General features: G+C 34.5%; 2 protein-coding genes across 5 annotated transcripts; both read left to right on the forward strand.

Annotated features, from left to right (window-relative positions):
* Positions 1-9,360: 9,360 nt before the first annotated feature.
* LOC147868454 (S-adenosyl-L-methionine-dependent methyltransferases superfamily protein) lies at positions 9,361-14,635 on the forward strand. Of its 3 annotated transcripts, none has more exons than XM_087319391.1 (14): positions 9,361-9,651; positions 10,196-10,254; positions 10,442-10,492; positions 10,586-10,724; positions 10,817-10,902; positions 11,210-11,308; positions 11,386-11,439; positions 11,752-11,896; positions 11,974-12,035; positions 12,424-12,514; positions 12,593-12,676; positions 13,467-13,628; positions 13,717-13,944; positions 14,177-14,635. In XM_087319391.1, the coding sequence occupies exons 1-13, from the start codon at positions 9,447-9,449 to the stop codon at positions 13,908-13,910; spliced, it is 1,431 nt and encodes a 476-aa protein (XP_087175517.1). In that variant the 5' UTR covers positions 9,361-9,446; the 3' UTR covers positions 13,911-13,944; positions 14,177-14,635. The 3 variants fall into 3 exon arrangements, with proteins under 3 accessions (XP_087175517.1, XP_087175526.1, XP_087175535.1); XM_087319400.1 differs by having other exon boundaries at positions 14,441-14,635; XM_087319409.1 differs by having other exon boundaries at positions 13,717-13,923; positions 14,155-14,635.
* A 4,328-nt stretch (positions 14,636-18,963) lies between these two features.
* Positions 18,964-23,713, forward strand: LOC147868455 (cyclin-dependent kinase F-4-like). Of its 2 annotated transcripts, none has more exons than XM_087319429.1 (14): positions 18,964-19,395; positions 19,495-19,573; positions 19,694-19,762; positions 19,832-19,876; positions 20,018-20,156; positions 20,231-20,333; positions 20,425-20,477; positions 20,557-20,623; positions 20,706-20,814; positions 20,898-20,963; positions 21,031-21,099; positions 22,910-22,994; positions 23,075-23,147; positions 23,419-23,713. In XM_087319429.1, exons 1-14 carry the CDS (start codon positions 19,325-19,327, stop codon positions 23,489-23,491), a joined length of 1,101 nt encoding a protein of 366 aa, XP_087175555.1. In that variant the 5' UTR covers positions 18,964-19,324; the 3' UTR covers positions 23,492-23,713. The 2 variants fall into 2 exon arrangements, with proteins under 2 accessions (XP_087175555.1, XP_087175547.1); XM_087319421.1 differs by having other exon boundaries at positions 18,965-19,395; positions 19,832-19,921.
* Positions 23,714-25,703: the final 1,990 nt, after the last annotated feature.

The raw sequence follows: 25,703 nt of genomic DNA on the forward strand, positions 1-25,703 counted from the left end.
GAGCACCTTGATCCTCGCTGCATTCATCCACTACTTATTGTCCTTCCCCATTTTAACAGCACCAAGGCATCAAGTTTCTAATTTCAACATATCTTCAATTTGATTTTTACTTGAACCTATTTTGGAACTGAAACAATTTCCTTGCTATTGAAATTCCCCGCTCTCTCTCACGAGAAAATGATGAATCACATGTGGTTACAACCTCGAGTGGTGAAGAAGAGACTCTCATATAAGTTATAACGATCTTTTTTGGTCCCATAGGTCATTGTCATCTCCTAAGACTAATTTACAAAGCCCTATACCATCCAACCCCAAATGAGACATCCCCCTTTCAAATTTCTAGATCATCAAGAATCATGTATAATACATAGGTATCTTATGCTTCCAATTTTCCATGATAACAATAACATACCCCATATGTTATTATTTCCAATCTTGGTTTACATCATTTCCATTCGAGCTTGAAAATAATAAGGATCGTGGTCTATCCCGAAGAATCATAAGCATATACTTAACAACACATCCTATTTTATTCTTCTTTTATATCATGGTTCACTATCACTATTTATGACCATCATGGTTCATTATCACTATATGTATATGATCTTAAATAATTCTTGTTCAACTTCCATACAATTCTATTGGTTCTATTTTATTATGATTTTACCTTTACATTTAATATATATTTCTTTCTTTTTCTCATTTCTTTACATATTTTCTCGAGAATGTCCCTTGTTCTTATTGACATGACCGACCCAATAAGAAACATGTTTTATTCATGCATATTCACTATGGGTTTGTTAAACAAATATGCAAGGCTTGGGCTACCCACTAATCAAGAATAATTTGCTTGTATTTGCTACATATAAAAATAATGATTGTGTAGATTTGTATCATAAATAATCAAAACCTTCTAGAATTGGAGACATACTATTTCTTCACAAGAGAAGCACAATAGGATCGACGACATGTTGTGGTGTGTTGAATCCATCTCATTCGTGCACATGTGACATGTGCATGGTGTATCTATATCTTCGATCCATTGTGTGTCCATATTGTGGTCAAATGAATGATTGCTACAAATGTATGGGCCTAATTCTAGCCTATGTTTATCACATGGCGCCTTGCGTTAACTCCAGGGATGTCGAAAAAAGAAAGAAAATCAAGCTTCCACAATTGCATTTCCACATTTTCAGTAATAAGCTACTTAAATCCCTTTTATTAATGAAAGCTACAAATGATGCCACTACAACTCGATGATAAATAGATACACTTGTAAGAGCTTTTTTCCCCCAACAATGGTTTATATTAAACACCTCTAAGAGCATTCTTTCCTAAATGCTTAATAAAAAGCAAAGAAAGGTTTCTCTATGCATAGTTTTCAAGTACATAATATATACTAAGGTGCATCTTTCTTAAAAAATAAATAATAATAAAAAGCAAAGAAAGTTATAGATCCACCTATAAGGTGCCTATTTGTTTGAGTAGCTTTGTTCAATAGCCAAAAACAACACAACTTGTTACCTTACACGCCCAAATGAATGGCTATATCTCTTGTCATGCCAATGCCCCAATAGTGGGGGCTTTATTTATTTAAATATAGGGGGCATTGTGGTCGGACTTTATGTATTTTCCGAAAGGCAATCTATCACAAGTGATTCACTTATGTATAAAAATATAAACATGCAAAAATCTTACATGGCTTACTTTTTCAAACGTATATAAGTAACTGCATGACAACGAAATAGACAATTGTTTACAATACATCCAAGAATTGTAGCATCCAAAGCATGTATGGAGAGCTTTCTTGTTGTTAATTAGCTTATATGTGTGTGGGTCAATCTCAAGGTTCAATATTCCATGTCATCATCATGCTCCATATAAAAAAAATGTAAACCCTTCATTAATGTAAAAAATGTAATGAAGACTGCAAATGCAAATGCCTTTATGTCATCGAAGTTAGAGTACATACATCCGTCCAACATATATTGATCATGCTCCTATAGAAATCATGAAATATTTTTGTTCTACATTTCGCCTTAACTTCTCAAGAGATTTCCAACTATTGCAATGTATGAAGATTAGATATGGCCATCCTTGTTTATTAGTTAAAGGTAATTTTGAATAACATTTTCAATTGTGCTTTGACCATGGAACTATGAGCTGCTAGAGTTAACTTTCCTTCGCAAGTTACATGGTCTCAAGTATGTCCTTTTGAGATTCTTGGTTCTCAATCACGGCGATGAACAACATTCGAGTATAGATGAAGCACACATTGATAGTACATCTGACTGTGAGGTGCTAAACTTTAAAGTAAGAACTACTTTTGTAGGTCCTCATATTTTCTCCATCAGAGTAGCAAAGCGTCGTTTTTATTATGTGAAGTCTTATCGACAACAACATGAATATGATGTATAAAAGATGATTTGAGCTTTGAGAGGACAAGTTTGACAAAACATAATGACAAAAAGGGAGACCGTGTTCTTATCATTACACATCTCTCTTCTTTGAAATTTTTGGTCTCTCTTTCACATCTTGTAATATTCTTGTCGAGATCATGAAATCTTTTACTAACATCATGTCCATCATCTTTTTTTTTACGATCATATGTACTCATTTCGCACATACATAATAAGAATCCCAACATATGCTTATTTGAGATAGAACACATTTCTTTTAGATGTATACAACGTCAAGTAACCACTTGTATGAATACCTAAAATTAGCCTAAAATCGATTTAACAAACACATACAACGACAAAGCTAGAAAACTATGCACATAGGGAGATGTTGGTTTATAACTTTCACGAGGAAGAAGTGTTGATCTTTAAACTTTTAGGTTAGCATGCCAACTCTCCAAACACTAAGAAGGTTTATGCATCTATAGAAATAATTGCTTTGAATTTCCCTATCATAAGTCTTGGTAGAGCATTAAATCATCTTTGCTTTTTAACAATGGCCCTAAATTCTCCTTTAGAAAGCCTTGAATAAGAGCGAATTGTTTAAACAATAGTCAAAAGTCTATATGACGGAGCAAAAGAAACATGGGTTAAAGCGACAAAGGGGGACAAAGTGTTCTTTTGAAGTCGGGAGCCACGAAGAAGAGTTGTAATCTTTTGGACTTGGATTTTTGTAACTTAAAAGACATGGAGATTTGACAGATTGTAAGGGGGGCTCTGTGCCAACTTCCAATGTTCTTTCGATGGTCTTGCTTGATATAAGATTGCCCATTCTTTTGAATCTAGATACCTTATTTTTCCAATGCAAAAAAATTAAGGAAATGAGGGTCACTAAAAGGCATTACATGCAAAGCACAGTGTGCGAACTTATTGATGATGCAACGTACAACGTGCAAACATGTGGATGATGATGTTGTATAGCGTGCAAATATATCCATGAAGTAACATTTGAACCAATTTGAGAGAGAGAGGAGAACAACATAGTCACAAACTATGAATATTAAGTAGATTTATTATTATAAGAATAATGCATGATTTTCTTAAGGAAATATAATGTCAAACAAAGGGTGTAAAAATCATGCCCTCAGTGTGAAACCGAGACGGGCAAAGGAACTTCAAAAAAGAACTTTTAGAAAACTCGTGTAAACCTTTGTACTTTCTGAAGGTCACTAACTTGTAGTTATATAAAGTGCACACGGTCTACCTCTATGTATTATGGAGCTCCCCAAAGTTCTATGCAATTAAAGTACCCAAAGATTTTGAAATTTCATTTGAATTGTTAGAGCCAAGTGAATCATAACCCCCCCCCCCCCCCCCTTTCGAGCATCTTGGAGCTTTTTCATATGCACGCATGTGTCTCACCTCTCAAACCCCTTTGATTGAATCCTAGGATGTAGCCCCATGTATGTGTCTCGTTGTGATGAGCATAGTTTTGGCAAACAACTTCCGATTCATATCGGTTCCTTAGGTTCCGCCCCCTCAGACAATCCCAATATGTTTGCCATATCTCTCATGACATCAGTGGGCACAATTATGCCTTATTTTTTCAAATGTGTCTACAACATTACAAGCTCTAGTATTCCCTAGTATAACACCACCGATGTTTTTTTCTTTCTACTATGTTAACTCCGACACTAACAAATATATTTGGACATGAATTTATCTTCACAATGAAATATATTTAAAATCTATGATTTGGTTAATATATATGTTTGCATAGTTTTTTGGGGAATCTCGTTTAAAGACATGCAGTTGTGTGCAAATATGCATATGTATTTATTATGTGCTAAAAGAGATAATGAAAGCATCACCTCATCTAAATAAGCCGTATGAGAGACTTCAACCAATTGCTAATTTATATTACTAAGCTCGTATGTGAGTTGGACTAACGACTCCATGGATGACAAAAAGCAAGATGTACTTCCATTCATTTAACATTTATCTTTTTGTTCTAGACCGATCAAAAGTCTCTTTGTCATCAAGGTATAATATCTTTAAATGCTATGTAAACATCGTGTGATGTTGTGATCAACATTTTCTCTTTGTTACATTAAGGCTGTGTGCGCTACTCTCTCAAAATGGGTTCGATGTAAATTCCATTACAAAATCTATCATGAATTTTGTTTTACTGTGTGTTGGCTTTGCACTATTAAACTTGACATGTTCATGGGCTTGAAGTAGTACTGACAATAAACTCTTGTCAATGCTTTTGTGCAAGGTAATACACTTTGTTGGTGTATATAAATAGAAATCAAGATGTTTAGGAAGGAAAATAATGAAAATTTATATGTACTTATATCTAATGTATCTTATGCAAAAGGATTAATATCTAAGATAACATTTATATTAAAGGAAACGTTAAGTTATAATTTGTTTCTAGCATAAGCAAGGATTATAGGATTCAAATCATTATTTTTTAGTCAATAACCGCCATACCCTATGATTTTCATCGTATCTCACATTCCACTTCCATTGTCTCTATGATACATTGTGTGTAATAAATAGTGCATCCTATCCTCACTTGCTTGCAATAAAGTATCCATATAAGAAAACATTATTCATGTTGCCCCAACAATCTTTCTTTGAGTTTGATGTAGCAAAACCTTATTTTGATGGACAAGAGTCTTCAATAAATAAAACTAAATTATATGAGGTGAAAAGTGGGGTAATACAGTGTGGTAGATGTAATTATGCATCAAAGTTTATCATAGTTGATACCATAACACAAATTCTTGATAATCTCCAATTGATCATTGTGTTTGTACAACCAAAACTTTTGATGTTGCTATATGTTGGTGCCTTGGTTGTTGTGAGTGTTGATTCAAGCAATTACAAATCAAATTTCTCATGCACGGATCGCACTACCTTTTACAAAATTAAATTTGTTGCAATACATTATGACATTAGAATATAAATACGCAACAAATATTTTAAGTTGTGTACATTTTACATTGAAATATATGTGCTAGATAGACAAAACGCTTTGAAAATTAGAACCTAAACATTAATGAAGATTCTAGATGCTAGTTACAAATCACGAGAATATTCGAATGAAAGTGAGGGAAATGCACAAAATGTAAGGCATGCATTACGCATAGAGCAAAAGCGTAAGAATTGAACTATTATAGAGCCTACAAATTTGATGGTAGTTATTAGTGATCCAAAGCAATGCCTAAGTGAGTGGTGGATTGTATCAAACGTGTGACGTAGATGATTGGATTGTTAAAAATGATCAATACTTAAAAAAATCTTGGCGCATACGTTTCCCAATTCATCTAAGTTTTAACAAGGCTCAAATATGGCAATTGGTAAGTAGTATTACAATTTGGTATATTTGGAAGGCTCGATGTTTGAAGGTATTTCAAAATGTGACAGAAAGACCTGCCCAAATAATTTCGGGAATTTGGATAGAGATTGTGCATAATCTCAGAGGGATTTTGGATAGTGTAAAAGGTAATACGTGTCAAGCGGAGCTTAGGCGTGTGGAGTTTCATGCCATTTGGGACATAGGTATATTTTATAGATGGCGTTTTGATAAGGTGGAGTGGTTCTACTCAACACCAAAGTGTTTATTTAAGCCGATGGTTAGAATTTAGGAAAACATAGGGGATCGGTGGTATATCTTGTATGTTTAGCCTTATGGAGTTTTCTAATACTAATGCAATATCTTTTTTTGGAATAAAAAAAAAGTTTTAACGAGGCTCTTAGTCGAATGTTTACTTGCAATGGTTGGGTGATGGAATGCGTGTGACTTGTGACATTTAAAACACACTCTTTCTCTACATCTCAATCAAATTAAGTGATAATGTATATTGCTATCAGAAACAACAATTTAAGGTTAAAAACACAATAGCTTATATATATGATACCCATTGTTTAAATAGTTAAGAAAGCAATGAAGAGTTTTCCCCAATCAATTTGTTAATGAAAACATCATGGTTGTTGGAAATCAAAGTTGAAGAATACAAATAAATCTCGATTATTGTCTTCACCATATTGAATGTATAGTTATCCTTGTCAAAATTGTCCTAGGAATTGAAGGATGACTCTACTTGTTGAAAGGGACTAATGGATTTTGTCAATGTGTTGCCATGCAAATTATCCATTGTGAATTCCCACAATAACTACAAACGAGGTTAGTTTCAATTTTATGATGCCTAAACATTGCCATCATAAAAAGTTAATTATCCGTTAAGTTAGACAATCCATAGTTTGGCGCAAGAAATGCTAAATTGATATAAAGCAAATGGAGGATTAATTGTACTTACATGGAAGTAGAAAATATCAATGTTTGAAAGGACATAATTTCATCATCTATTGCACATATTTTATGATAATTTTAGTTGGATTGATATTCATAATATGTGCGACACATAATGATTTGTGTGCCATTGAATTACAAATTTCTATTGTATTATGTTCGATTTTGTTAGATGTTTGGATACTAATTGTTATAGCCAAGTGGACATATGATAGTGTCTTGACTTTGTGTTTGAGAAGCATGCGCTCGTGATTGTATTTCTAGTACAATTTACTATTCTAATAGTACCTTTTTATGTAAATTGCCGACTTTCCATTGCATTGCAAATATTTCAACGACAATACTCATTATAATGATTGCCCCTTTATTCCATCAAGTCACTCCATTAGAGATCATGACCACTTGAAATACTTCAGTGTCCCCCTTTTCACTGTTTTCTTTCATAGTCATTAATTGATTCATCCCCAAGTTCAACAATACAACCAAAATGTTGACTCTCTTTTCAATTGGCAATCAAGTTTTCATCCATACATGCGAAATCATCAATGCACAATGAAGTATATTTATATTGGTGTATCATATCACTAGGGGATTAATTGCTTGAGACGTCACCTATCAGAGGATGGTTTTCATACTCATGTATGTAAAACAAGGTTCCCCAAATTGGTCTAACTATCCACATCTCAAAACATGGAGGTTAGGGATCTCAAGTCTAGCCAACTTCAACCAAATTCACAATATGGTACCACCTTTCGTGTCATCATATATTGCATAGAGGCACACTTGTAATGCATAGATGATGCATGTTCTAGTCACAAACATACATGTGAGTGACTTTCAAAATGGGGAGATATAAGAGAAGCAGAATCATATTTCAAGAATTTATGTCCCCAATCATAGGCATGATATCCTCTATCCCATTAAAGGCTTTTGAGACATGCATTTGTATTGTCATCGTCATTGTCCATTCATAGTTTTGCTTTTAATTGATTATTTGTTGTTTTCGTATTGAAGGAAGAAACACAAACTATCTTCGCTTGGTTTCTCATGATGCAAACTACATCCTCCTTTTTCCAACGGTCTCCATTTGATGTAAATGCAATCTAAACTCTGACACAATATTAGATTGGATGTGAATAGATTATGAGAAGTACGATCTAATGATGAAAACAACTTGAGGAACCTTTTAGATGGTAGTAAAACCCCCATGAAGCTTACTGTCACCACTTGGGAAATTCTATAAAAGTGACGAAAAATCTATTGCAGATTTTGAACTTGCTATGATTTGGTTTAACATATAGGAATCTAGATCCACTCTTGAACAAATAATTAACACCTTGCACCCCAAAAACCGGTGTCCCTTTTGGTATTCCTTTATTGATGTTAATTGAAAGTAATAAATAATATAGGGTTCTCATCCTAGAAACGTCATTACACCACTAGCAATTTCAAGCCTACTTCAACACTAAAACCCAATAAGCTTCCAAAGTCTTATTCATCTGACATACTAGTAAAGCTAATAAAGCCAATATGATTCCTATTGGTTTCTCCATATCATGAAATTGAATTTCAAGTTCTCCACAAAAAAATATAATTATTTGAGTAAGGCAAGTCACCAAATATATGTTTTCTTTTCTTCATTAGAGCAAAATTAGATGAAATGCAAGACATATATTGTTCTATATGCCATCTAATAATAAGACACACATGAGGAGTTAGCAATAATTTACACAACCAAGATGTAAAGAGTCCTCAAATATTTGAATGAGTGAGGATTGTGTAAGAAAAGTTGATCTCTTTATCTACCAACTTATCGTATCGGTTCATTTCGTTTTTTTGGTCTTGGATCAACAATAGGAAGTGATGATTGACACCATTATAAATAAGTGGGCTTAAAGAGAAGCATATTATTTAATCATTGCATTGAGGAATTAAAGAGTATAAGAGTTTATACAACTATTTGCAAAGTATGAACCAGAATCTAAATTGTCGAGGATATACAAACCTTGTGCATATGCATAATCTCTTTCACTACCTTCACTTGAACATTTATCGGGTAACTCGTCCCTAGGACTCCTTGAAGGCATGTGATTCAACATACTTTTGAAACTTGCACACATATATGAACCTTTCCTTTCCAATGTGTTTTTCAAAACATCAACAATGTCCTTTTAACTATGTTTAAAAGCTCAAGCATCAAGTTACAATACATTTCTTTGTTGAGCTCCATGCCTACAGAACTTGGGTTGAAATGCCTCCCTTTCACTCAATCATTTATTAGGAGCTTCTGCGAAGTAAAACATAACAATGTCAATAGATCTAGGGACGTCCTTGGTGACCCAATTGAGATATGCCTCCCTTTCACTCAATCATTTATTAGGAGCTTCTGCGAAGTAAAACATAACAATGTCAATAGATCTAGGGACGTCCTTGGTGACCCAATTGAGATCAACAAGGACAATGCTTGTGAATGGAATTTAAGCGGAACAAAACTCAGGGGTATCCGAGAGGTTTTATTCATTGAAACCGAGTTTGTTGTAGATGTCCATGTAGTTTGGATGATCTCTCTCTCTATATATAAAACCATAGGGGCATTTCGGGAAATAAGAGAAAACACAGGGGTATTGGAGAGGTTTTATTCTTCGAAATAGAGTTCTGTAGCGATCGATGTCTAGAGACAGACAGAAGCATACACAAACGCACAGGACGAGGACGAGGATTAATTAATGGCAGAACGTGGAAGAATTAGGGCTTCAGGTACAGGTAGTAAAGCTCTGCAGATAGCGAGGAGCCAGGCTGCTCGCCTTCTGCACAGAATTCTCCAAGAGGATCGCACTCGACATGCCTCGGCCACCATCAAATCATTGGTCTACCAGCCTTCAATCCAGAATAAGAAAGCTACAATGGCCCTTCTTTGCCAAACCCTAAAGTGTGAGTCTTCTTCTTCGTCTTAAAAAAAACATCATTTCGCTCTCTTTTTTGCTTGTTTATTTATGTGCATGTGTTATGTTTTACTTTTTTTGATTATTTGTTTTTTTTATCGTTCATTTTGTAAGTTACTCTTTAGAAGGTAAATATTAGTGGGTTTTGAGCAATTATTTTATTTTAATTTTTAACATTCCAACATTTTAGAATCAATTTTGTAAACTGTTGTTGAGAGTGCAAGCAATATTTGCTCTTTTAATTTTGACCATTTTTACTTATAATTATATTTTTGTTACTCTTTAAAACTTATAATTTCTAAAATAGTTTATCTTCCATTTTTGGATGCTCCTTTTCTTCAGAAGGGTCAGTAATGTTAAGCCAATTCTGTTTTATCTATTTATTCTGATCTTTCATTTTGCAAGTTCTTGTTTAGAAGATAAATATTGGGTAATATTTGTATTTTTCTGTCTGTCTCTGTCTCTGTCTCCCTTTCCCTCGATATATTTACTATCGAGTTTTACTGGAAACAATAATGGCCCTGTTTGTGTAGATCTTCCAATCATTAAGGAGGTCTTGGAGGCTAGTGATCTTCTCAAGAATAAAGGAAAGGTAGGATTTACTTGTTATTTCAGTGTTCATTGACTTCAATTTATTAAACATATGAAATAAGGTTGATTTAATGGGGTTTGATACTTTATATTCTTAAGAATTCAAAACAATCACCATCTATAGAAGATCAAAATGTATGGACTTATCCATACTATGTCTTATGTAATGATGATTTTTACTTCACCAGGTACATGATGAGCTTATATATGTGATGACATTCGAGTTGCTGTTTGGCAAGGTTTGCAATATCTTTTTGAATCCCTCAATCTATTTTGCAATGGGGACTGAAGGATCTAATGTGGTGGTTCACTCATATAACTATGCTTACTAGGAACAATTGACTTCTGGAGGAATGGAAGATCTTGTACTTTCACGGAAGACGTCATTACGAGCTGCTTTAGCTAGAATCCTCATGAAAAAAAATGTACAACGTGTAGAGGATTTACTTCCTGCTATGGGAATTGACGGTGGTATGTTTTCAGGCTGTATATCTTAATTTGAGTGAGTATTGTTCATTAGCTTTCACGGTTTCTGGCAATTCTAGTCCACCTTTTGTATACAGGTCTTGCGAAATTCAAGTATGTTCGTGTGAACACTCTTAAAATTGAGGTAGAAGAGGCTTTGGAAGTTTTGGGAAGGTCATTCAAAGTGAGATCTCCCTCATTCTCTCTCAATGTTTGTGTGTGTGTGTGTTTGATAATTTTTAAAGAAATAATATTGATGAATGATATTGTGACTTATAGTTTCCTCATGCCAACTGTTATTGGAAAAATATCACGTTTGTTTATGTTGTTTTGGTCTTCTTAGACAATGTATGCTCAGGTTGAAGTGTGGAAATGGAAATGTAGGGTATGTTTCATGTAGGAGCTTAGATGTTATGTCTATGAATTCTTTTGATTATCTTGTGCTTCAATATTCTTCTCATCTGCTTTATTCTGTTTCTGTCACTGACTAGGTAGAACAAGATGATATTGTACCTGGATTGCTTACTCTACCTGGAGGAGCAGATTTGCATAGTCATCCTCTTGTTTTAAATGGATCTCTCATACTACAGGTTTACAATCTAAAGTTTCTTTTTGTCAATAGTCATCTAGTAAAGTTGCTGAATATGTGATTGAATATATATTGCAGGGAAAAGCAAGCTGCATACCTGCTTTAGCTCTTGCACCTGAAGAAGATTGGGTGGTAATTGATCATGACTAACCCTTCTTTCATGAAGAATATGTATAAATTCAGATATAATATACTCATGGAAACTCAGCAAGTAGTCCTTTTAGAGGATGGATTAAGTGAATTCAGCATTGCTGCTATCTTGTTATGATAGTCCGATTACATGCTCTAATGTACATCAAAGAGATTTTCAGAAATGTCAAAATATGGGTGATGGTTGTAGCAAGGATGAGAATCACAAATGACTGAATGAAGAAGCTTTTAAGGTTTTGAGTGCAGCTCCTTTCTTACGTATGATTGTTATCTGAATTCCCTATTATATTTCAGGTGTTGGATGCATGTTCGGCTCCTGGGAATAAGACTGTCCAATTGGCTGCATTAATGAATGGAAAAGGAACTGTTCTTGCCTGTGAAATTAATGAAAAAAGGATAAAGAGACTTCGTGAGACTGTCAAGATTTCTGGTGCTTCTAGTATCCATGGAAATGAAAATTGCCAGTAATTTTTCTGAATCATTTATCATGCAAGTATCCTTAAAAATTCTGTAAAGACGTTGAAGTTTGGCACCAAGACTTTTTGAAGCTTGACCTTAGCAACTCACCTGTATCCCAGGTAAGCTCTCAAATTCTTTAATGTCAGTAGGACGTGTTATTTTTGTTCTTTTATGACATTATTTCAAAATTATTTTAGTTCTATTCATTTTTTATTTTTATTATCTTATTTGCTGCCTGGGAACACACATGGGATCCAACAGTAACTGGACCGGTCACATTCTAATCATAGGGCCGACTGGCATTCACGCCCTCAGATGTTTCACATTGGCTAGCAATGTTGTCTTGGCCGATTTCAAGAGTTACAGAGGAGCAAGTAAAAAGAAACAATTAAAAAACGTTATTAAATAATGTCATGAATGAAGAAAAATAACACCTCTTGGTGACGATGCCCAACAAAAAACCATTGCACATCTTCCTTATTTCTTCACACTTTCTTATATGGATAGGTGAAGGCTATTCTTTTGGATCCCTCTTGCTCAGGCTCAGGAACTACTCACCGGCGCATGGATCATCTACTTCCATCCTTCACAGATGAAAGTAGATATTAATTGTACCTTTTTCCTCCCCTTTCTCTTGAGAAAATTCTTTGGTTTAATATGGGAACCTTTTTTGTAGAAAAAGACACGGAGTCTCTAGATTCACATAGGCTGGAGAAATTGGCACACTTCCAAGAGAAAGCCTTGCGGTTTGCTTTATCATGTACTGTTTTATATGCTGTACTAACATAAGTTGCATTTATTTCTTCACATTTGCTTTTGTAAAACCAAATCAATGAAAGATATTCTTTTTGCTTTCTATATTTGAGTTTCTTCAAAATATTGAGAAGGCTTATTGACCATGGTATTGAAAGATCCAATGATATCTATGACTTGTGGCTAAATGTAATGTCTGTTCAGAGTATGAAATGCCAAAGGTCTGAAAACGTAATAGTAGGACTACCTCAAGGCTAGCATGTCAGTTTAAAGCTAAGGTTGATGTCCTTAAATTGGTGATCATGACCAGGGACATATGATGTCCTTAAATTGGTAACAATGACCAGGGAGATATGATTTGTATAATCAAGCTGGTAAAATATATTTGGTTGAAACAAATTGTCAGACTCAGTTTGTCTATGAATCCTCGTTCTATATATTTACCTAATGTTTCCTACAGAGGCTCATCAGTTGCAAATGCATAAATTACCTACATAAAGCATTGAAAACCATTGTCAAAGTGTTTTATGTGGAGCTACTAAAAAAGAATCTGTAATCACGTACACGTTGCTGTCTTAGTAAATTGTCACCCTGTGGTAAGCTTCATTAGAAATCAATGTAGGTAAGTTTCACTATGGCACATGTATGTTTTGGAAATTTTGTGGCAAAATTTACTTAGGATATTTTCACCAATTTTATTTGTTATAAAATTTGCTCCAAGAAGCTAGTGGAAGCTCATTCCTCAAGCATGCCTGATATAAATGGGGTTCTCACTGTATATGTATAATGGCCTACAGTTACTTCTGTTGATCGTATTGTCTATAGTACTTGCTCAGTCCATCAACGAGAGAATGAAGATGTTGTAAAGGCTGTTCTTGAACTAGCAGCAGAGAATGGCTTTCAATTAGGTTGCCCTATTCCAAAGTGGCCTTATAGGGGCTTTCCAGTTTTTGAAGGAGGTACATGTACAATCGTTTTTAGTGTTTTTCTCTTGTTTTTGTTACACAGCTATTTATTGCTTATTTGAAGTAAATATTCTATGCACAGCTGAAAACTTGATACGTGTCAAGCCCTCCGAGGATATGGATGGGTTTTTTGTAGCCCTATTTGAACGAAGAGAGAATATCCTTGCGACAGACATGTTGCTAGCTGTACCTAACAAGAGTGATCTTGATACTTCTACCAGAAAAAGTACCAAAAAGCGCAGGCGGAAGCATAAGGACAAAAAGATATCCGTCTAGGCAGATTTTGCAACTGGTGGTTTTTATATGACTGGTGAGATTTAGCAAGATCACAAGTCAGCAAATTCTTTGGTTGCTGAATATACATTAGTCTGCCAGACTTATCTCATGTCATTTTGGCTATCATGTTGTTTTTATGGTCTTTTGTCTATTATATTTCTCTTGAGCATGTTTTTTTTTTATCATTGATAGATCTCTCTCCATGCAATTTCAAACCTTGTCTGAAGATATTGACATAAATTACTAGTTTTCTATCTGTTTTCCAGTCTTTGCACGAAAGGCCTAAAAAGGGAGCAAAATGGCGTATTTGGAAAAAAATATCTGCAGTGGAAGCTATTTGATCAACGATCTGAGGAGATATTGGTGTTTCATTTGTATATCCGATAAATCTTCGCATACTTGTGGGAAGAATCCAATTCTTTTTATTTTCTTATGTCACCTTGGCATTTCTTTAGTGTCAAGTATATTTGTACAAGAGTGAAGATGGAAGACTATAAGAACATTGATATGGTTTCTATTTTTCCCTTAAGAAGAGACACTTGCCATACACAGCATCTGAGGTGTGGGAGTTAAACCCCCATGTATTCAAAGCTGTTTTTTCATCGGAATTAAACATTGAAACTACACATGTTCAAAGATCTTGATTTTATATGGCATGCTCTGTTAGGGTATGCTTGCCCATGAGTATATGCATTTCAAATTGAGATGTGGATTTTTGTTTATTACCATTATTGCAACTTCTATATACTCATTGAACAAATTGATTTGTATTCATTAATTCATCAATGTTGTACTTGGACATTAGATTTTTGGTCTCTTCTAGTTATTATTGTAGCCTTAGTGTGCTTTTTATGCTGATAATTTTATGTAAGATTTCTATATCACGATGAAGGACATGGTGATCGAGGGCAAAGACGTAGGCGGGATGTGGGCCACACGGGTATGTGTGTATTGTCGTGCAATGCATTTCTAGCAGCATTTTTTAGGATGGATATCAATACCATCATATGCAATGTGTACAAAATTGGTATATTCAGTGTGTCTGTGCCAATAACTGTGGGCTGTGACATCTCCTTATCATAGTAGTATTGTGGGTAATTAAGGATATGATCTATGTTCCATTTCTTTTACTCCTTATAATGTGGGGTGTAGATTCTTGATATTTAAAACCAAGGGAAGCAAGATCTTTCATTATTTTGTCTCCCCCAAAGTCATTGACATTCATGATTTATTTGGTTGTACGGATTTATGAACATAATGCTTGATGCAAATTTATCTTATGCCAAACATAATTAGAATCTTGTAATATCTCAATAACTTACATATTTTTGCTCCAACTTTAAGTTATTGAGATATTTTTCTAGTTGGATTCATTGTTCAACAATTTGTGATGGTCCAATATTATTTTCTTTTCTATTATGCTTTTAACACAAATTTGCACTTTTCTTCTTGATCAAAGAATGGTAAAGGGATTTGCTAGAATGTCTCGCATTTGACTTCCTTGTATATTGCTAGTTATACCACTTTATGTGCACATGCTTTCCATGCTTGTAATACAATATATGTTCATATTGTTTAGTCCAATGAAGGTGTTGACTTTCATAATGGATTGGATACTGGATCAACATTCATTTGACCTTATCTTTTAAGATTTTATCTCTTTGGCTAATTTATTTTGGAAAGAGAAAAGAGCTTCAATGACCTCTATTCTGATTTGTTTCTATTGCTTTCAATAAAACTTGGTATACAAAGTGGTATCTCATAATTTTGAAAAGGGTATTTGGTAAATATATAAGATATTAGGGGCATTTTAGTGTATTTGTATCTAGACATATACCATTACAATGATGCTAGCAAGAAGCCTCGTTACATATAAAAATTTATAGTATATTGAAAATGCCACTAAAAAATGTTCTCTACAAACTATGCACCTTGCATCATGTCCATCATCATTGAATTTGAATTATGCAAGTACCCTTTTTGGTTGACAATATGATACCATAGCATAATCATGAGTATAATTTGGTCATATATTGGCCCCACTCATTGCTCTTGTTAAGGGGAGAACAAGCTAATATGTGGTATATGATACCACGATTCTTTATGATAATTCAAAGCATCCCATTAGAGATAATGTATTATTGCTGTCATTTGATTGTCAAAGATTGTGTATACCTAAAAGAAGATTCACATAGTGTATTATTGGTTGCATAATATATGAGCCAATGACATGATTAATGAGCCTTAAGAAAGTGGATTGTTAATTATAATTGGGAATTCCTCAAGTTGAATAATCCACAATTGGAAATGTCGATAGGGCTTGGATGCTAAATATGAAAATGACTAATCCATGATTGTATGGTGGAATGTCATCACAGAAAGGGAGAAGGTCGTAAAGGTGGCCTCCTTCTATAATAGATAAGAAGAGGTAATGAACATTTCATTGGAAAATATCGAATGACTCAACTCTGGGTCCTAATGAAATTATATAGAGTCCAGAATTAGTTGAGTTCTCACAAAAAATATTGTTTCACGTTGGGGAAATGTTTTGTTTTACTAACCCATGCTTGTAAAGTATCAGGTTATAGTATTATATGAAGTAGCAAGCTTATGTCCATTCTCTTTTGTCCTTTGATAGGTTACGAGTAAGACAACAAAGCTTGCCAGCATCCCCATTCCCATTTTGCATATAGAAATAAATGAGAAGGTCCAATCACATAGACACAATGGTATCGAGCACCAACCGCTCCAATGTGGAGCATAAACGCCAACACACTCAAACCAAGTACCAAATCTAACAACATGGCTACACATGTTTGAGTGTCTTGATTAGCTTTTGGGGCTTAACTTTATCTTGTTGCTTTTTTTTGGACATTTGACATAGAGTATATTACAAGTTGGAATTAACCATACACATAATTGCATGCTCTAATACGCTATATGCCATGGGGCACATGACACACCTAATACCTATTACTAGTAATCGATAATTATATACATGTTATGCTAAAGTACATTAAATGTAAAGAATCAAATATAGTGATGTGTGTGTTATGCCACGACACGAATCAGATGGCCACTAATGATCGGAAACAGATTCATTTCAATGGAAGGTTATCAATATCATTTCTATAGGTCCATCTATCCAATTATTGATTTTGAGGGGGGAAGGGAGGGTATTCTATTGATTACAATCCAAATCTCTCAAATATAACCGAAATTGTAAAAGAAAAGACTAAAAATATGTCTGAGTAAAAAACGAAAAGAAGAGAAAAAAGTTTAAACATAATTAAAAAGAAGAAGAATATGAAGTATATAAATAAAATAAATAATTAAACAATAAATAAATATGTCGTCCCTCGAGTTTCTCTGAAGGTTAGATTCTCTTTCGGTCCTCTATAATTTCCTTCAATCTTTATTTTTTATGCTAATTGAGGAATTTTATCCGGGTACCTGCTTCATCAAATGTGGCCTTTTATTATTAACTTGTCTTGTTTTTGTTTCCCGTGGTCAATCATTCTCTGGCTGAACAATGCATAGTATCTGAATGTTTGTTTGATCTTCTCAAAATTGTCTCATTTTCGTTTTGCTGCTGATTCATTTTGATGGTGAGTGATACATTGAAATTCGATGTGATCTTCTATAATTTCCCTCCCTTTTTCTGTTTCTCAAATTTTCTCATTCCTTTTTGGCAGCTCATTCATTTTAATGGTGAGGAAACATTGTAATTCGATGTGATCCTCTATAATTTCCCTCCCTTTTTCTGGCGGTCGATTTAGTTTGATATTAGATGATAAAACCTTACCTGAGTATTTGTCTGATCTTCTTTTACTCTATACACAAAATTTTCTTTTTTTGATGCCAAATGATTTGTCGTAGATAAATATTTATCTAGTTGATGCAGTCTCCTATCATTTCCTTCCTTCTTTGTCCGACGATAATTCATTTGAAACATTCTGATCTAATGCGTTCGTCAATTATTTCCTTAACTCCTTTTTGAACTTTCAATTAATTTTGATGCAAAAGCATAGATTTGGGTGAGTATTTATCTCATCCGATGCGATCTTCCATGGTTCCCTTCAAAACGTTTTTCTTTTTGATGCGAAATGATGCATTGCCTCTGAACTTCTATCTGTGGTGATGTTCGATTCTACCATTTCCATCCCTGTTTTTTGCTGTTCACCCACTTTACGCATTCTGATCCAATGTGATCTTCCATCATTTCCATTCTTTTTTTTCTTTACCTTTATTTTGGTAAATGATGAATTTAGCTGAATGTCAGAGGCTTCTGTTTGTAATTAGTAGCTAATTATCCTTGTAGTCCTTTGGTGACGAATATCACACCAACCCAAAGTCTTCTTATGGGTATGGTAACCGGTTCGCACATCTGAAAGTCGTTCCCAAGAATGAGGAAAAGTTCCTTGAAAATCTTCTTGAAAAAGTTACCTTTTCACAGTCATGGTTTATACATCTTAAATTCAATCTTGATGCTGAGAAATAATGGAAATAATCTGTAAACTGGGATTCGATGCAACCCCATATTTCTTTAGAGATGAAAAGCCGAACAATATGTACTATTTGCTTGTACATAATGGAATGCAGTCAAATGAAACCATGTGAATATGTAGGTATATGAAATCTTTTTAAATACTTAATTAATATCTTTTTGTAATTGGGCCTGATTTGGGGCCAAATACACTCTCTTCTACATATATATTCTCAGACATGCTCTTTTTAACGATGAAGCAAATTTGGGCTTTACATTCATTTCATGCTTGGGCTTATGTTTTTTTGTCTGACAAGTTAGGCTCTTAAATCTCTCTGTTCTATGGGAGATTTATACTGACAATGGAACCATCGATATAATAAATTAGAGGAAACCATTTCAATTTATGTTTCTATATCAGGTGTAGCATGTTTTCCTTGGGTCTTGGGGTGCCATATGATCGATTTGTGTAATTTTAGGGTTACTTTTTTCGCCCTTGTATAGCTGTACTTTTCTCACCCTTACGTTGTTTCCCCATAGCAACAAATGACGAGTCTCGTGTAGTAGTTACTCATCACTTATTCATTTTCTGTGCAGTACCAAACATAAGGAAGATGCTGAGCTTCTGCGAACAAATAAAAGCATCACATTCCGCTGGCTTGGCACTGCAAGCCCTTGTGTTGATGTTGCTGTTTCATGGAAAGCCTGAATTGGAAGCGGTTACTGGATGAAGCTATGTTTTGGCAGCGTTTGGCTGCGGGATGATAATAATGATTTCCCTTATAGATTCCAATGTTCGTTTGGATCAACATTATGGAAATGTCTTTTGTTTTAGTCTCTTTATTAGGATGAAGATCCTTGTGTGTGGCCACATGTCAGAATCAAATTTCAAAAACACTAACATCACATACAGATTTCAGAAAAGCTGATGTTTTTTGAAGGATATGCATTTCACTTATATTTGATAATTGGTTTCAGTTTTACAATCATTATGCAGCGGTAAGGTTTCTGAAGCCCATGCTTTTTCTTGTAAATCGCTTAAAGGAGATGTATTTATGGATTAGTTTTGAAAAAAGATGCCTTTGCGTTGAAAATCAGTTACAGAGTTATCAAGGAGCTCGGAGATGGTACTTATGGAATTGTATGGAAAGCGCTCAACATACAAAGTAATGAAATTGTGAGTGCTCCTATGATCTATCAAATATACCTCATTGCATACTGTGAGTTATTACAATAACAACTGCTATGATCTATTACATATGTCTCATTGCCTTTCTTCTCAATTCTTTGCTGGCAGGTGGCTATCAAAAAAATGAAAAGGAAATATTATTCATGGGATGAGTGTATGAATCTTCGGGAGGTAAAGGTATGGATAAAGAAAATATGAGTCATTCATTGTTGAAGTCTCTTTCTGACATTTTATTATACCCTGCAGTCTTTGCAGAAATTGAACCATCCACATGTTATGAAGCTCAAGGAGGTTGTAAGAGAAAACAATGAGCTTTTTTTAATTTTTGAATACATGGTGTGTTTTCTTTCTTTACATATTGATATTGTTTCAGGCTATAATATCTCATCATAAATACATGAACTATAGCTTTTTCCCTATGATTGAAACTAGGAGGTCAACTTATATCAAGCCATGACAGAACAAGGCAAACCATTGCCAGAATCAACAATAAAGAGTTGGTGTTTTCAGATATTTCAAGCATTAGACTATATACATAAGAATGGTTATTTTCACCGGGATTTGAAGCCAGGTGATTATCAGGAAATAATTGTTTGTATCTGTTTTTATGTTGCCAAATCCGAGACAATTGTGCTGGTTTTCTAGAGAATATGCTTGTAACTGGGGATCTTGTGAAAGTTGCGGATTTTGGACTTCCAAGAGAAGTTGACTCTGAACCACCATACACTGACTATGTTTCTACGAGATGGTAATAATCAGATTTTGTTGCAACTCTGAGCTCTTTATGTTATAATGCCTTATCAACTGATTATGTTTACCAATTATGTTATTTTTTAAAGGTATCGAGCACCTGAGGTTTTACTTCAGTCACGGTCCTATGGACCAGCAATTGGTACATTTTTTTCTTCATGCCTCATATGTGGAGTTAAAAATGTGGTTTGAAAATGTGGGTTATTCTTATGTCTCTTCAGATTTGTGGGCAATGGGGGCAATAATTGCTGAGCTCTTTACGTTGCGGCCTCTCTTTCCTGGGAGAAGGTTCTTTTTAGTTCTGTGTTTCGTAGTTTTGGTTGCATCCAGCTTTTTAGAGTATGTTCTTACATAGTGCTTTGTATTTCAGCGAAATAGATGAAATTTTCACAATTTGTAGTGTTATTGGTACACCAAATCACCTGTCATGGCCTCAAGGCATGGAACTTGCTGCTTCCTTGAAGTTTCAATTTCCCAAGGTGAGATCTCGCTACACATTATTTTGAATAGATTAGATTGTAGTGTTCGATTTGCTAATATCTGCAGGGTGTGTTAAATCCAGTTTGCAGCAAGTAATATGGCTACCTTATTGCCAACAGCTAGTCCAGAGGCAGTTGACCTTATATTGGTATGTGTGTGCTAATCTTAAAGTTCAATGTGGTGCCAGGATCTGTTACTTACAGGTACATTTTTAGGCTTTGTGTGCATGGGATCCGGATAAACGTCCTGCTCCAGCTAAGGTTCTTCAACACCCTTTTTTCAAGGTGACTCTTAAATCTTTTCTGGAATGGGTTGATTTCAAGTTAGGGTACATAAGCCAAAGCATAGAGGGATAAGAGTATGTCCATCTGACATGTGATTCCTCAATTCTCAACAGTCACAGTTATTGTTTGTCTCAAAGTAATAAGTAGTCACAGTCATTGTTTGTGTCTCATAGTAATAAGTAGTCAGTCATTTTTTGTGTCTCATAATGATAATTAATCTTAGTTCAGGTGGAAATCTAGCTATTACTCTTTTAACCAAGAACAGCAGTCACAGCTTGAAGATTTGAATTGTATGTAATCAACCATAATAAGTGGTCTATAAACATCTGCAAGTGAATATAGATGTCAAAAACTGAAAATATTTTTTACCCTTTAAGAGTCTTTAAAACTAGTTGTGATGGTGATTGTACTGTTTTGAAGACGTGATTAGGGCTCCCTGGAGAAGTTCAATTTCTTTGCCCTCTATTACTTTTGAGAGGCTCATGTGAAGTTTTTTTAGATTGAGATGAGAGAAAAGGTCAAACCGGTTTTGTAGGAGTTAAATGATCCACTTTGTTTGCAGTATTCTCAAGGTTGGGGTCTGCTCTGGGTATCATACATCCAGTGAAGGACTTATTAATTATAATTATATACGATTAACTTACACTTTATTCAAGCTTGATGGATGTTTGTGTTAACAATTTATAAAGTTTGAACAAGGTGAAAGTGTTTTGTACGTCTATAAACTATGAACTACTTTCACTTTAGACATCTTATAGGACTCAGAACATATAGTGTTGAATTAGAAGAATGTTGTGTTAGTCAGCTAACTAATGATGTTATGCATTACAAATATTTTCTCTATAGTTTTATTTCCCACGTTTAAGAAAGTGTTTGAATGCCATGGGTTGTGTCTTATAAGATACATTCCAAGGTTTTCCTGCTTTTAGAAAATCTTGCTTTCCTTATTTGAATGGCCGGTTTTGTAGGAGTTAAATGGTCCACTTTGTTTGCGGTAATGGGTCTTTACATGGTTGATGGTAAACATTTTTCTGTCTTGGTGACAACATGTGAAACAAATGAACAAATGGCACAGCTCCAAGGTTTTTTTGCTCTAGAAAGTCTTGATTTTCTTATTTTGAATGGCTGATTTCATAGAAGTCAAAAGGTTCACTTTGTTTGCAGTAATGGGTCTTTCCTTTCTATCCTGTGTAAAACTAATGAACTAATGGCAATGCTCCAAGGCTTCCCTGCTCTAGAAAATCTTTCTTTTCTTATTTCGAATGATTGGTTTCATAGGGGTTGTAAGGTCCACTTTGTGTGAGGTAATGGGTCTTTCCACGATCAATGATCAATAATTTTGTGTCTTGCTGACAACATGTGAAACAAATGAACGTGTGGCATGACCTGAAATAGAAACTTGCTGCAAGTGTAAAGTTAGCAAGCACAAGCCATGAATGTGATGACAACCCTGGACATCATTAAGCGACTTTTGGTTAGCTGCCTATTGTTTCTAGCCTTGTATTGTAATACTGGAAAAGTCAAACAACCTAACTATACGCAAGGATGTATTTTGCCACTCAGAACTGTGAGTTCTCATAAGCATATATTCCCACAAGAGAGTATTACTAGATCTTTTGAAGTCTGGATTCACTATAATTCATAGTCAAGATAGGTGATAAATAAATTGATGATAGATACACAACATGTATTTCCACAAGAGGATGTTGCTACAGCTGTGAAGGGTACAGACCAAGAGTTGAATATAGATTTGCCTATTGGTATATAACTTATTATTCAAATGGGTTTCATATATTATTTTGTTAAATAGGGAAGAATGGATCCATCATATCCAGATAATGCTTTATCTTTTAGTTCTGAAGTACTACCAAAGGGTCGATTGCTGAACCAACAAGGTTAGTTGCCACGATGAAATCCCCTGGATTTTTTAGTCAATTTGCTGTTTGTGTTGTCTCTAAATACATAATGCTCTCAGTTTCTGATCCCACAGAATATCCAGCTGCTTTTCCAGCGAAAACCTCTCTGCCAGCTGTGTATTCTGCTTGTAGGTAAGTGGTATAAAGTCATTGTTTTCTGTTAGTGTGCATTTAAAAGTAAAACAAATGAAATTTAGGCAAACTTTGTTTTTCAAGAAAACCTTTATGTACCACTAATATTTCCCCCGTTTTTGAAATTTGCGAAATATCCCTTTCAATGATTTCTGTCTAGAGGAAAATGAATGGGTTTTCGGAAAATTTGAGAATACCTGGGGTGTTTTTAGATTGCTTGAAAAGTGAGTAATTTCTTGAAGAGATATGCCATGCTTTTTTGCACAAACAGACAACAGATGCAACCAGCAATTGCAGATACTCATATAACTGTTACATTATCTACTTTGCAACCAAGTATCTAAAGCTTACTTGGTCCTCCAGCCTTTCATCAGAGGATTGTTTGTGCCTTCAAAGTAGTCATTGACATGAAGACTGTATTAGGTTAGCATCTGCAAGTGAACTATTACTGTTTTTTACCCGAGTAGATTGGTCAAATAATGAAAATGTTGGATATATGTGTAGTTCTCTCTAGACAGTCCAACTTTCAACTCTTTGGTTGATAATCTTAAGTTTTTGCTCTTTTTTTAGCAAACTCTGCTTTGTGTTCCCCCCATGTAATTCAATATGTTTGGCTTGTTGATGGAACAAAAAGTAAGCATTATTTATACAGGTTTCTTATAGTATTAAATATGTTGAAATTTCATCATTAGACTTTAATCTGATTTATTGAAAAGGCTTCATGTTTGTTCAATTGATGCTTCCAACTGAACAGACATTGAGTCATTTGTTTGATATATGAAATATAGGCCTTGTTGCAGTAATCGAAATCTCCATCTTACAATGATGCTCTGCTCGTGCCAGTATTGTCCCGAATCAAGAATAAAAATAGTATTACATTGATTACACCTATCATGTCTGAAGAGGTCAGGAATATGGTATGTCAAAGGTAATAATCCACTTTGAAAGCGAGGCAAGGTGAATGGATGGTGCACCAAACATATGGGCAATCATTGGAGGTGATTGTGAAGAGAATCGCAATTTTAAATGAAATGCTGAAGCGATAAACATTCCATTTCTCTAGTCTCATCTTCATTTGAATTCTGAAGTCGTAGTACGAATTATTTCTGCATGCAAACAATGCAAATTATGCCACCCAACAACTTATTTTGTTATTTTCATTCTGTCAACAGAAGGGGTCCTCATTAGAAAAGTTTGTGTTCACTCCCATCAGTGTAGCTACGGCGCGACATTCTGTTTTGCTTAATGCTTGGATGATTTCTCCATGTATACTCCCACCATCTTTGTTAGAAGGCACGGCAAGCATGTAGAGGAGTTCGTATTGAAGTTATGAGTGAAAATCCACGTGTAGGAAAAAACCATCATTTTCTGTAGTGCTCTATAAACCCAGGCATAAGAAGCGTATGCTATCTTCCTTTGGATGAAAGGGCCCAATATTTTCACATATCCTTTTTAGATCCATTATTTATTGTGAAAAGGTTAATTAAAGTTTGGGTCTGGAACTATTGTAGTAGTGATTTTGTAAGCAAGTTTTTATTATAGTGCATTTCAATCAATTATAATTTATAATGTTAAGACTAATACAGCATAAACAAAAGAGTAATCCATTCAAGAACTAGAATCAAAACCATTGTACTACATCAATTGTGAACACTTAAAGATGAAGGAATGTAGGAATTAACAATTGGCAACAGTTCGGTTTAACGGCTTAATGGTTCGGTTCAGGTTTAGGTTTTTTTAAATGGTTCAGTTCGGTTTCAACAGTCAAAAACCGCGGTTGAAACGGTTTAATGGTTTTTATTTTATTTTTTTAAAATTCTAGAAAATTTTAAAAATGGATTTTAAACAATCTTTTCATTTTTACACCTTATTCTCACATTTTAGGAACATCTTAAAAATTCTAAATAATGAAATATTATAAATTTAAAAAAATTATAAATTTGACCTATGTTGAAAACCAAACCACAGAACTACGGTTTTTATGGTTTAATGGTTTAACGGTTCGGTTCAGGTTTCAAAAATTTTAAACGGTTCGGTTTGGACCCTCTCAAACCGAACCCAACCGTTGCTGATTGTTAGTAGAAATTTAGGAGATTGGTGGGAGAGATACATGACATAAGAAGGGAAAAATGAACTACTGATCATAAGGAGGACAAAGGAGGAAGATCAGTAAGGGAAAGGTGATCATCAATAAGTTAAAAATAACGATCGGAAGCATGACAAAATTGTTTTATTTTGTCAAATTTGATAACTTTCTTTGGTCAATCTTTGGATTATGAAGTTCATGACATACCTATAGAACGATTGGATGCTCTAGATTGTTAAATTTTATTTATATTGAATTAAATTTTACATACAAAATTCCCAGGAACTACAAGGCACACTTAGTTTCTTCTAGTGTGTCCTTTGATGCAATAGGACACTCGTTGGTGATTGCCACAAATGTTGGATGATGAAGTTTATTCAAGTAAATACGCTGAGCCAAGGTAAACTCATTATCCATTAAACATGCAATGGCTCCCAAATCTAAAGAGTGGAGAGCTTGACTTATGCCAA

Source organism: Azolla caroliniana, unplaced genomic scaffold (assembly GCF_043228905.1).
Source record: "Azolla caroliniana isolate FFs.n. ecotype wild unplaced genomic scaffold, voAzoCaro1.0.p SCAF_1, whole genome shotgun sequence".
In the NCBI taxonomy this organism is placed as follows: Eukaryota; Viridiplantae; Streptophyta; class Polypodiopsida; order Salviniales; family Salviniaceae; genus Azolla; species Azolla caroliniana.

Excerpts from the sequence above, each read along its gene's own strand:
- LOC147868454 (XM_087319391.1), top strand. The coding sequence starts at position 9,447 with ATGGCAGAACGTGGAAGAATTAGGGCTTCAGGTACAGGTAGTAAAGCT. Across the intron at positions 11,897-11,973 it reads CAAGATTTCTGGTGCTTCTA|ACGTTGAAGTTTGGCACCAA; the intron begins GTATCCATGGAA and ends AATTCTGTAAAG. Across the intron at positions 12,515-12,592 it reads TCCATCCTTCACAGATGAAA|AAAAAGACACGGAGTCTCTA; the intron begins GTAGATATTAAT and ends CCTTTTTTGTAG.
- LOC147868455 (XM_087319421.1), top strand. The coding sequence starts at position 19,325 with ATGTTTTTTGAAGGATATGCATTTCACTTATATTTGATAATTGGTTTC. Across the intron at positions 20,815-20,897 it reads TGAAGTTTCAATTTCCCAAG|TTTGCAGCAAGTAATATGGC; the intron begins GTGAGATCTCGC and ends TGTTAAATCCAG. Across the intron at positions 22,995-23,074 it reads TCGATTGCTGAACCAACAAG|TTTCTGATCCCACAGAATAT; the intron begins GTTAGTTGCCAC and ends TAATGCTCTCAG.